The following is an 11,715-nucleotide window of genomic DNA, read 5'->3' on the forward strand; positions in this document are numbered from 1 at the left end:
AATGAAATGAAATAACTTTACATTTGTAAAAGTAGAATTGTGATTTTCATGATACACATATGATGTAGGGGGGTTTATTTAGATTTGTTATTTTTATTATTCTAGATTTGCTATTTTTATTATTCTAGATTTAGATTTGTTATTTTTATTATTCTAGATTTGTTATTTCTATTATTCTAGATTTAGATTTGTTATTTTTATTATTCTAGATTTGCTATTTTTATTATTCTAGATTTGTTATTTTTTTATTTCCCTTACTATTTAAACCAAATCATTGTAGCCTTTAGAGGCAGTTATTTTTCATTCAATAAAATATTCGAGTTATATCTCAATTTTCGGTGGACTCCGAAATCCTATTTTGACAAGTTCGTGCTTGCGACTCGTCTTTGTTAATCAGGTTTAGCGTTTGGCTAACCTAGCGCTTCCGTTCTGCGTCAGTTGGCATCAGAGCAGGTTTCCCCTGTTCTTTCGTGAAGTGATCAGATGGGAGATCAACCGGTGACGAAAACAGAGTTTGATGGTGCCATAGCGGCTTTAACCGCGGCCATCACCACTTTGACAACACAGGTAACAACGTTATCCAACAACAACAGAATCAATCTGAACAGGGGAGGAGGTCGTGGAAACAATCATACGATTGATGATTCGGATTCAGAAGAGGAGGAGGTCGTGACTGAAAAAAGAAACGATCGTGACAATCACCATGATTACCGCGTGAAAGCAGATATTCCATTGTTTTACGGAACGATGGGAGTAGAGGAATTTTTAGATTGGCAGATTGATGTTGACAGATTTTTCGACGTCATGGACGTCCCTGAGCACAAGCAGGTTAAGATGGTGGCAATCAGGCTGAAAAGTACCGCCGCTGTCTGGTGGGACAGACTCGTCGTTCAGAGGACGAGGCAGAGAAAGAATCCCATTCGAACTTGGCGGAAGATGAAACAATTGATGCTTGAGAGATTTTTACCTGAAGATTATGAACAAATTCTGTATAAAATGTATATTGAATGTGTTCAAGGCAAGCGATCAGTGACAGAGTATACCGCTGAATTTCTGCGTTTTTCTGAACGTAATGAATTGGGTGAATCAGAAAATCAGAAAGTGGCTCGTTATATAAGTGGATTGAAAGGATCCTTGCAGGAGAAGATGGGTTTGCAAACCGTTTGGACCGTTGCTGAAGCGTCCAACCTAGCTTTGAAGGCAGAATTGATGGAGAAATCGCCCAGAAATTTCTCCTCCTTCAGAAAGTCTTCTCCCCAGAATAATACTGAATCATCAGGTGACAAAGAGAAAAGTGCAGCAGCCAGGGATTCTACTCCTGGTAATAAGGCAACTTGTAGTGCTAGCAGTGCACCACAAGGCAAAGCCCCGGCCCAAAAACAAAACAATCCATATGTCAAACCCACTATGGATACTTGTTTTAGATGTAATGGGAAAGGTCATCGATCCAATGTCTGTCCATCAAGGAGAGTTGCAGCTGTGGTGGGAGAAAGGGACGATGATAACGAGACAGAGCAGCCTGATGAGGGTGAATATGCAGAGGTAGAATTTGCTGAAGAAGAATCTGATGAAAGGGTGAATTTTGTGTTGCAGCGGATGTTACTAGCAACTAAAGAAGAAGGACAGCGCAAAAACTTATTCAAGACTCATTGTTCTGTCAAGAATAAAGTATGTGATCTCATAATAGATAATGGGAGCACAGAGAACTTAGTGTCACAAAAATTGGTGAATTATTTTAAGTTGCCCGCAGAGCCTCATGAGAAGCCATATGCCCTTGGCTGGGTCAGCAAGGGATCCCAGGTACGAGTGACGCTGTCCTGCAGGGTTCCCATCTCCATTGGTAAACACTATAAAGAAGAGGTATCTTGTGATGTTATTGATATGGATGTTTGTCATATTTTACTTGGTAGGCCTTGGCAGTTTGATAATGATATTACTTACCGGGGACGAGATAATGTGATGATGTTTACTTGGGGCACTCATAAAATTGCTATGGCTCCTATCCTACATTTTGATAAGAATCCGAAAGACAAGAAATCTAGTTTCCTAGTGATGACTCAGGATGAGAGGAAACTTGATAAGGCTGTCAGAGAAGCTAATTGTTTTTGTCCAGTTGTTTTCAAAGGGGTGATGAGCGCTGTGAAAGAAGAGGTCCCAATTCCAAGAGAAATCTTAGAAATTCTAAGGGATTTCAACGAGTTGATCGCATATGAGCTGCCAAATGACTTACCGCCCATGAGGGATATTCAGCACCAGATTGATTTGATTCCAGGTTCAAGCCTACCAAACCTTCCTCATTATCGCATGAGTCCTAAGGAGAATGAGATTTTAAGGGAGCAAATTGAGGATTTACTAAGAAAGGGCTTTATCCGTGAAAGCATGAGTCCTTGTGCCGTTCCAGTCCTTTTGGTGCCTAAGAAAGGAAATCAGTGGAGGATGTGTGTTGATAGCAGAGCCATCAACAAGATCACTATCAAGTATCGTTTTCCAATTCCCCGTTTAGAAGACATGCTTGATGAATTGGCAGGATCCAAGGTGTTCTCAAAGATAGATCTGCGAAGTGGGTACCATCAGATAAGAATTAGACCTGGAGATGAATGGAAGACAGCTTTTAAGAGTAAGGATGGACTTTATGAGTGGTTGGTGATGCCTTTTGGGTTGTCTAACGCCCCTAGCACCTTCATGAGATTGATGAATCAGGTTCTGCGTCCTTTTATTGGTTCCTTTGTGGTGGTTTATTTTGATGATATTCTGATTTATAGCAAGATCAAGGAAGAACACCTGGAACATGTGAGGCTAGTTTTACAAGTGTTACAAGAGAATCAGCTGTACATTAACCTGAAAAAGTGCACGTTCAGTACCAACAAATTACTTTTCTTGGGGTTTGTAGTTGGTGAAGATGGAATTCAGGTGGATGAAGAGAAAGTGAGGGCTATCAGAGACTGGCCTGCACCTACATCAGTTACTGAAGTACGTAGTTTTCATGGGCTGGCTACTTTCTACAGAAGATTTATTAGAGATTTCAGCACTATCACTGCACCAATCACTGAATGTTTGAAGAAAGGAAAATACAATTGGGGTTTTGAGCAGGAGCAGAGTTTTGCCTTGATTAAAGAAAAGTTGTGTACCGCACCTGTCTTAGCTCTTCCTGATTTTGATAAAGTGTTCCAAGTTGAGTGCGATGCTAGCGGAATTGGAATAGGGGCTGTGTTGTCTCAGGAGAAGAAACCAATTGCTTTCTTTAGTGAAAAGTTGAGTGAAGCTCGTCGAAAATGGAGTACTTATGATCAAGAATTTTATGCTGTTTTTAGAGCTCTTCGCCAGTGGGAGCACTACTTGATTCATAGAGAATTCATTTTATTCACTGATCACCAGGCTCTGAAATTTCTCCATAGTCAGAAACTGATCAACAAGATGCATGCTCGGTGGGTTAGTTTTCTGCAAAAGTTCCCTTTTATCATTCAACATAAATCTGGAGCCCTTAACAAAGTAGCTGATGCTTTGAGTAGGAGGGATTCGTTGCTTGTCACTTTAGCACAGGAGGTAGTAGGCTTTGAATGTCTGAAGGAGTTGTATGAGAATGATGCTGAGTTCCAAGAATTATGGGCTAAATGCCGTGAGCATCCTTGTGACGATTTTCATGTTCGTGAAGGGTTTCTTTTTAAGGGAAACCGACTGTGCATTCCATGTTCGTCCTTGAGGGAGAAATTAATTAGGGATCTACATGGTGGTGGTCTGAGTGGGCATATGGGGAGAGATAAAACCATTGCTAGTCTGGAAGAAAGGTTTTATTGGCCACACCTGCGAAAAGATGCTGGAACCATAGTCAAGAAGTGCTATACTTGCCAAGTTTCTAAAGGCCAGTCACAAAATACTGGTCTTTACATGCCTCTACCCATTCCTGATGACATTTGGCAGGATTTAGCTATGGATTTTGTGTTGGGTCTACCTCGTACCCAGCGAGGCGTGGATTCCGTGTTTGTGGTTGTAGACCGATTCTCCAAGATGTCCCATTTTATTGCTTGTAAGAAGACAGCTGATGCATCCAACATAGCCAAACTGTTTTTCAGGGAGGTTGTGCATCTTCACGGAGTTCCAAAATCCATTACTTCAGACAGGGACACCAAATTCCTCAGTCATTTCTGGATCACCTTATGGAAGTTATTTGATACATCACTGAACAGGAGTTCTACAGCTCATCCCCAAACTGATGGACAAACTGAGGTCACAAACAGAACTCTGGGAAATATGATTCGATGTGTTTGTGGTGACAAACCGAAGCAGTGGGATTTGGCTTTGCCTCAAGTTGAGTTTGCTTATAACAGCACTATGCATTCTGCTACTGGAAAAACACCTTTCTCACTTGTTTACACCTCTGTTCCTAGGCACGTGGTTGATTTGATTAAGCTGCCTAAGGCTCCTGGATTTAGTGTGGCTGCTGAAAATATGGCTGAAGAGATTATAGCTGTGAAAGATTCTGTCAAGTCCAAATTGGAAGCTACTGGATTGAAAAACAAAATTGCGGCAGATAAACGCCAAAGAGTCAAAGTGTTCAATGTGGGAGATGAAGTGATGGTGTTTCTGCGAAAAGAAAGATTTCCAGTTGGTACCTACAGCAAGCTGCAGCCTCGCAAATATGGCCCGTTCCAAGTGACTCGCAAGATCAATGACAATGCTTATGTCGTGGCCCTTCCAGCATCAATGAACATTTCTAACACTTTCAATGTGGCAGATATATATGAGTACCATGCAGATGAAGTCCTTTATCGAGATGAGAACTCGGGGTCGAGTTCTTTTGAGGTGGAGGAGACTGATGTAGGGGGGTTTATTTAGATTTGTTATTTTTATTATTCTAGATTTGCTATTTTTATTATTCTAGATTTAGATTTGTTATTTTTATTATTCTAGATTTGCTATTTTTATTATTCTAGATTTGTTATTTCTATTATTCTAGATTTAGATTTGTTATTTTTATTATTCTAGATTTGCTATTTTTATTATTCTAGATTTGTTATTTTTTTATTTCCCTTACTATTTAAACCAAATCATTGTAGCCTTTAGAGGCAGTTATTTTTCATTCAATAAAATATTCGAGTTATATCTCAATTTTCGGTGGACTCCGAAATCCTATTTTGACAAGTTCGTGCTTGCGACTCGTCTTTGTTAATCAGGTTTAGCGTTTGGCTAACCTAGCGCTTCCGTTCTGCGTCAACATACACACTATTTGGCTCGTAAGGTCCGCCTTATTCTTTTTACATACTGGTTTGGTTTAACAAGCAATCAAGAAACTTATTTTGTGTTCTCTTTGAAATGTAAGCCAGAATTTGCTTTCCTTTCTCTTAGAATTTTGAGTACTTGGTACCTTCCTAGCATCAAAAGGGTAGCCATTGGGTTTGTGCCTGGTGACTTTGAAAAAGTTGAGCCATCCAATATCCTCAATCCCTTTATACCATAAACCTTAGTGCTCATCCACAACCGATCCAATCGTGCAACCCCCATGATAATGATAGAATGTTCTCACATTTTTCTTGCAAAAGTTTCTTAGATCAACACCAATACCTATCAGTTTTTCTTGCCATGACTCACCAAGGAAAAATGCAATGGACTTTGATCTTGCGATTCGATTGAGCAATTTTATCATCTTCACACATTCTTTCATGTCATTTTCACTTGATAGATAGTTGAACCTTACAGAAGGGTTCAGCCTGGGGTATGTGTTGTTCAGTTCTAGCACTCCTTTTGAAGTAGGCATTGCTATCTTGGCAGCAATTATAATCCTTGATGAGTTGGAACTTACAGGAGCTATTCCTGCTTCAACTATGATTTTGAAGTCATCTGTTATGCCAGCCACTTGGGGTGGATCAGGGAGCCTATTTTGTCATTTAGAATCCACAAAAACTTTGATGCAAGGATTGTATCGCATTCCTTGCCCAACCCCTTTCATGTCATGCACTACTTGAATGTTGAACCTTCTTAGCTGTTATTTTGGCCCTATGCCACTTAGTAGTAGAAGTTGAGGGCTACCTAAGGCACCTGTTGCCAATATAACATCACCCTTTGAACTTGAATTCTTGACTTGTTTAATGTAGGCTTCATGTGTTTCATCCAAGTTGCCATGACTCTAGATGAACCTTATACCCTTAGCTCTGGTTTCATTCCTGTTTCCTACAACATTTGAGTGGTCAAAATTCAAAGTGAGTACTGAATTGGGGTTTGAAAAAATCCTAGTGTTAGTCTTTTTTGTGAAAAAATCCTTTATAAACATTTTAAAGAAAAGAGAACAAAAAGATAAAAGGTTTAACTACTCATTTGGTTTCTTTAGTTACAAAACTCTCTCTTTCAGTCCCTATGTTTAAAAACATTCCTTTTTAGTCACTACACACCATTTTAATCCCTTTTATTACCTACATATATCATTTTAATTCCATTTAGTCCCTATGGCGAGAACTAGAAGGGATTAAAAATGGTATTTGCAGGGATTAAAAGGGAATACTTTTAAGTACAGGCCATGGGGACTCAAACAAAGTTATTATAACTATAGGAATCAAATAAGTAATTAAACTAAGATACAATAAATTGAACCTTTTTGTAAGTTAAAATCAACCTATGCAGCTCAACTTTTGGAGAAGTTAGATGACAATTTCTATAAAAGTAAAAGTGCATAAGTTGATTTTAGCATATGGCAGAAACTCAATTCATTCTACTTCTTTACTTTATTCTTATTTTTGTTTGACTTACTATTGTGATGAAAGATGATACTCTTGACTGTGGCATTCAGAAGGATTGTGAGGTTGTTTGGGTTCCTTGCATTTAGAAGGTCAGCTGAGGTGTGTCTCTTTCCAAACTCATCAAACACACTCCCAGAAATTTGGTTCCCTTGATATGTTCCAAGCTGAAGCCATTGTATGGTAAGACTCCTGCTTCAAGAATGCTGAATTCAACAACAAATTGCCATTGGGAGAGATAAAAAGGAGGAAAGACAACCTTGGATTCCACCCATTCATATGCTCCCTTGACAAGCTTCTTGTCCCAAGCAACTTTTCTATCAAATTCCTCACTTGCTCTACTATAAATGCCCCTATTTATAGTTGAACCTCCTCCAAGAACTCTTCCTCTGACATTGCCAACTCCATCCTGTGAAGTAAAACTTTGTGCCATTGACATATACTTATTTGTCTTAATTAATGGAAAACCATAGTACGTCTTGTCTATCACCAATGGATTCCCATATAGTGAACCACCTCTTTCTATGAGTAGCACAGAGAATTTCTCTGACAGTGTAGCAGTTAATGGACAACCACATGTGCCTCCCCCCATTATAATATAGTCATAAGACTTGCTTGCTACTTCCTTAACATTTGAAGTCATGTGCCATTGCCTACTATTTCCTACATAGTGAAATTAAGTGCTAGTTGAGACTTGAGACCAATCAAAACATTATTTAAAGCTCAATAAGAAAGGAAACCAGAGTTGCATGGCTTACCTTGAAGTTCAAAAGGGAAAGACAAACCCAAACTTGCAAGGAAGAACAACACACATGCTATGAAAAGAAGCTTATGAACTTGGTTAATTTGTGGAAGTTCCATAGTAGCATTGCAATAATCAATCAGCAAATGCATATTGACTTGTGAGTAGTAAAGGAAGAACGGACTTTATTTGCGAAAATGTGGGCTATACATACTTCATTTGTTTCTTCTTGGCTAGTGGTAAAAGGGATAATAAATACAGAAAAGTTTAAAGAATAAGTCTGATGTATTTTATTCATAAAATAGTGTTGTGTGTGTATATATATATATATATACAAGGGTCCTATAATTTCTCATCTATTAAAGGAATTGTTGGATCAAGTGACCTCAGAATAATTAAGAAGGGGGGGGGGGGGGGGTTGAATTAATTATTAATGAACTTTTACTAATTAAAAATTTATCCTTCTTAATGTTACTAGATTCAATTGGGCTTTTACTATAATGTTAAGAAAGTAAAGAATAGAAATAGAAACTTAACCAAAAGTAAAAGCGATAATTAAAGTGCACAACGAAAATTAAAGAGTGTAGGGAAGAAGAAGACAAACACAAGAATTTATACTGGTTCGGCAACAACCCGTGCCTACATCTAGTCCCCAAGCGACCTGCGGTCTTTAAGATTTCTTTTCAACCTTGTAAAATCCTTTACAAGCAAAGATCCACAAGGGATGTACCCTCCCTTGTTCTCTTTGAACAACCAAGTGGATGTACCCTCCACTTGAACTGATCCACAAGAGATGTATCATCTCTTGTTCTCAGTTACAACAACCCAAGTAGATGTACCCTCTACTTGTACCACAAAGGATGTACCCTCCAATGTGTTAAGACAAAGTTCTTAGGCGGTTAGTCCTTTGAAATCTTTTGTTTAAGGGAAAGAGAAGAATCAAAAGAATTCTCAGACTGTGTCGTTTTGAATTCTTTGAAAAGGGAGAAGGGAGACACAAAAGAATTTAGGCGGTAAGTCCTTCGTTCTTTTGGAAAAGGGAGAAGAGAGACACAAAAAGAATTCAGGCGGTTAGTCCTTGGCGAATTCTTTTTGGCAAAGGGAGAAGAGAATGAAAAGATATAGCACACTTTTGTTTTCTGTGAAAGAACAAGGTTTGCAAACTAGAAAACTCAGAAAGCTTTTGGCAAAAGAAGAAGAAGAAGAAGAAGTTCAAAAAGATGTTTAAAGAGATTCAAAGGTTGTAAAATAATATATGAAAAAGTTATATCAAGTTTTTAAAATGCAAGTCAAGGTCTTGCTTTTATAGACTCTTCGTGTCTGGTCAAGAAAAACCATTGGAAGAGTTATAACCTTGAGAAAAACCTGAAAACCATTGGAAGAGTTCAATATCTTGATTTTTATTCAAAACTTGCCACTAGTAATCGATTACAAAAACCATGTAATCGATTACACAAAGCATTTTATGAAAAGATGTGACTCTTCACAATTGAATTTGAATTTCAATGTTCAGATACACTGGTAATCGATTACCAATGTATTCTAATCGATTACACCATTTAAAAATCAATTGGAACGTTGCAAATTCAATTAAAAGCTTTTGAAATCAAACTTTGCCACTGGTAATCGATTACAGGAAACTGGTAATTGATTACCAGAGAGTAAAAACTCTGGTAACTTAAGAAAATTTTGAGAAAAACTCTTTTGAAAAACAAAACTGTGCTATGTATGTTTTTTGAAAAATCTTTTCAATACTTCCCTTGTGAAGTCTTCTTGATTTCTTCTCTTGAATCTTGAATTCATCTTCTCTTGAATCTTGAAATCAAACTTCTCTTGATTCTTGAATCTTCTTGATTTCTTCTCATGAAACTTGAAATTAATCTTGATCTTGAACTTGTTAACTCAATCTTGAAATCATTCTTTGGCCTTTTTGTCATCATCTTTGTCATCATTAAAACTGCTTGAATCAACTTGATTCATTATCATGATTCATCATCAAGAAGCTTGCTTCTACAAGAATGACAACTGCACAAATCTGCACAAATTACCTCAGCGGTAATGAAGCCTAATTTACAGCTAACATAATATTTGATTGCCTAATACTAATAGAATATTTGACATATCTTAACACCCCCACTCAAGTTGGTGCATGGATATCACACATCTCAACTTGAATAGAGACTCATTAAACACTCTGCTTGACACTCATTTGGTGAGAACATTAGCCAATTGCAATTCAGATCTTACAAAGGGAAAGGAAATTATTCCAACTTCAGGATTTTCTTTGATGAAATGTCTATCAATCTCTACTTGCTTTGTTCTATCATGTTGGACAAGATTAAGAGCAATTGTTATAGCCAATGTATTGTCACAGTACAAACTCATAGTTTCATTGGTTTAAAACCCAAATATGATAGTACATTTTTAACCCACAAAAGTTCACATACACCGAGTGCCATGCCTTTGAATTATGCTTCTGCACTAGATTTTACTACTACGGGTTGTTTTTTACTCCTCCAAGTTACAAGATTCCCTCCTACAAAAGTAAAGTATCCAGAGGTAGATCTTCTATCATCTTTTGAACCTGTCCAATCTGCATCAGTGTACCCTTTTACCTTTAAGTTTCCATGATTTGAGAACACAATTCCTTTTCCATGAGTGGAATTCAAATACCTCAAAATCCTCTCGACAACATCCATATGAAGCTTTCATGGGTCATGCATAAATTAACTAACGACATTCATTGCATAGGTAACATCTGGACGTGTATTGGACAAATAAATTAGTTTTCCTGATAGTAAGTCAAGAGTATATTTTCTTTGACATAGAAAAATACCATGTTTTGATCTAGCTACTTCAATACCCAAAAAATATTTGAGGTTTCCAAGTTGTTTCATCTCAAATTTAGATGCATGGTATTGTTGCAAACTAGAAATCTCATCTTGGTCATTTCCTGTAACAATCATGTCATCTACATATATAATCAAAGCTGTAATTTTTCCTTTACCTCTCTTCAAAAATAAGGTGTGATCAGAGTTACTTGCTCTATAGCCAAAAGCCTTCATAGACTTGGTAAACCTTCCAAACCATGCTCTTGGGATTGTTTTAATCCATATAGAGCATTCTTTAATTTGCAAACCTTCATTCCATTTGGATCTGTCATGCCTGGTGGGGAATCCATATAAATTTCTTTTAAAATTTCTCCATGTAGGAAAGCATTTTTCACATCAAATTATAGAAGAGGCCAATCTTGGTTTGCTGCTACCAACAAAAGTATTCTCACAGTGTTGAGTTTGGCTACGGTGCAAACGTCTCTTGGTAATTTACACCATAAGACTGAGTGTAACCTTTAGCCACAAGTCGTGCTTTATACCTCTCAATAGTTCCATCAGCTTTGTGTTTGATTGTAAGTACTCATTTGCAGCCCACAGTTTTCTTCCTTCTTGGTAAGGACACAAGATCCCAAGTGTTGTTTTTTTTCTAAAGCTGCCATCTCATCAACCATTGCTTCGGTCCATCTAGGATCTGCCAAAGCTTCCTGTATATTACTAGGAATAGAAATTGGAGATAATTGAGATACAAATGATGCATATGACTGGGATAACTTGTGATATGACACATATTTACTAATGGGATATTTAACTTTGACTTGGAGGTCTAGTTCATATTTAGCTGGAGGTTGACCATGATTAGAGCGGGGTGGAAGTTTATATTGGACAATAGTAGACTCAGTGTTTGGTGTGCTGGTGGTCTCACGCAGACAAGGATCAATTTCATGATCGGTTTCATCTAAATTAGTATTATCAAGGGTAGGATCAAGAGAAATAATTTCATGATCAGTTTCATTTACATTAGTATTATCAGAGATAGGATCAGAAGGTACCTCTGAAGAGTCAAGCCGAGCTTGTGGAGAAGATTGAGCCAATTGGTTATGATCAGAAGACACTGTATTATCCAAAAAAGAATTCTCCATCTTTAGGATTGACTTACTTCCTGCAGAATGATCCTCACACGATAATTTATCTTTACAATATAATTTTATATCTGAGATATCAAACATACTAATATCATGATTATGCACTTCACTTTCATTTCCTCCCTGAAGTGTAGAATCAACATAAAGAAAATTAAGCTCATTAAATGTCACATCCATAGAGATATAAAATTTCTTTGATGGTGGATGGTACGCATGATAACCTTTTTGAGTTGATCCATACCCAACAAAAACACATTTAATAGCTTGTTCCT

At 37.5% G+C, this 11,715-nt stretch overlaps 1 protein-coding gene and 1 pseudogene across 1 annotated transcript; one reads left to right on the top strand and one right to left on the bottom strand.

Moving 5' to 3' along the window:
• The first annotated feature begins 483 nt into the window (after nucleotides 1-483).
• Nucleotides 484-4,833, top strand: LOC112997809 (transposon Tf2-1 polyprotein). The gene has a single exon (XM_026123893.1). It carries the CDS (start codon nucleotides 484-486, stop codon nucleotides 4,831-4,833), a length of 4,350 nt encoding a protein of 1,449 aa, XP_025979678.1.
• Nucleotides 4,834-5,268: 435 nt separating this feature from the next.
• LOC102665401 ((R)-mandelonitrile lyase-like) lies at nucleotides 5,269-7,368 on the bottom strand (annotated as a pseudogene).
• Between the last annotated feature and the right edge of the window lie 4,347 nt (nucleotides 7,369-11,715).

Source organism: Glycine max, chromosome 1 (assembly GCF_000004515.6).
Source record: "Glycine max cultivar Williams 82 chromosome 1, Glycine_max_v4.0, whole genome shotgun sequence".
NCBI classification, from domain to species: domain Eukaryota; kingdom Viridiplantae; phylum Streptophyta; class Magnoliopsida; order Fabales; family Fabaceae; genus Glycine; species Glycine max.

What these genes read in the sequence shown, in the direction of transcription:
- LOC112997809 (XM_026123893.1), top strand. Translation starts at nt 484, where the DNA reads ATGGGAGATCAACCGGTGACGAAAACAGAGTTTGATGGTGCCATAGCG.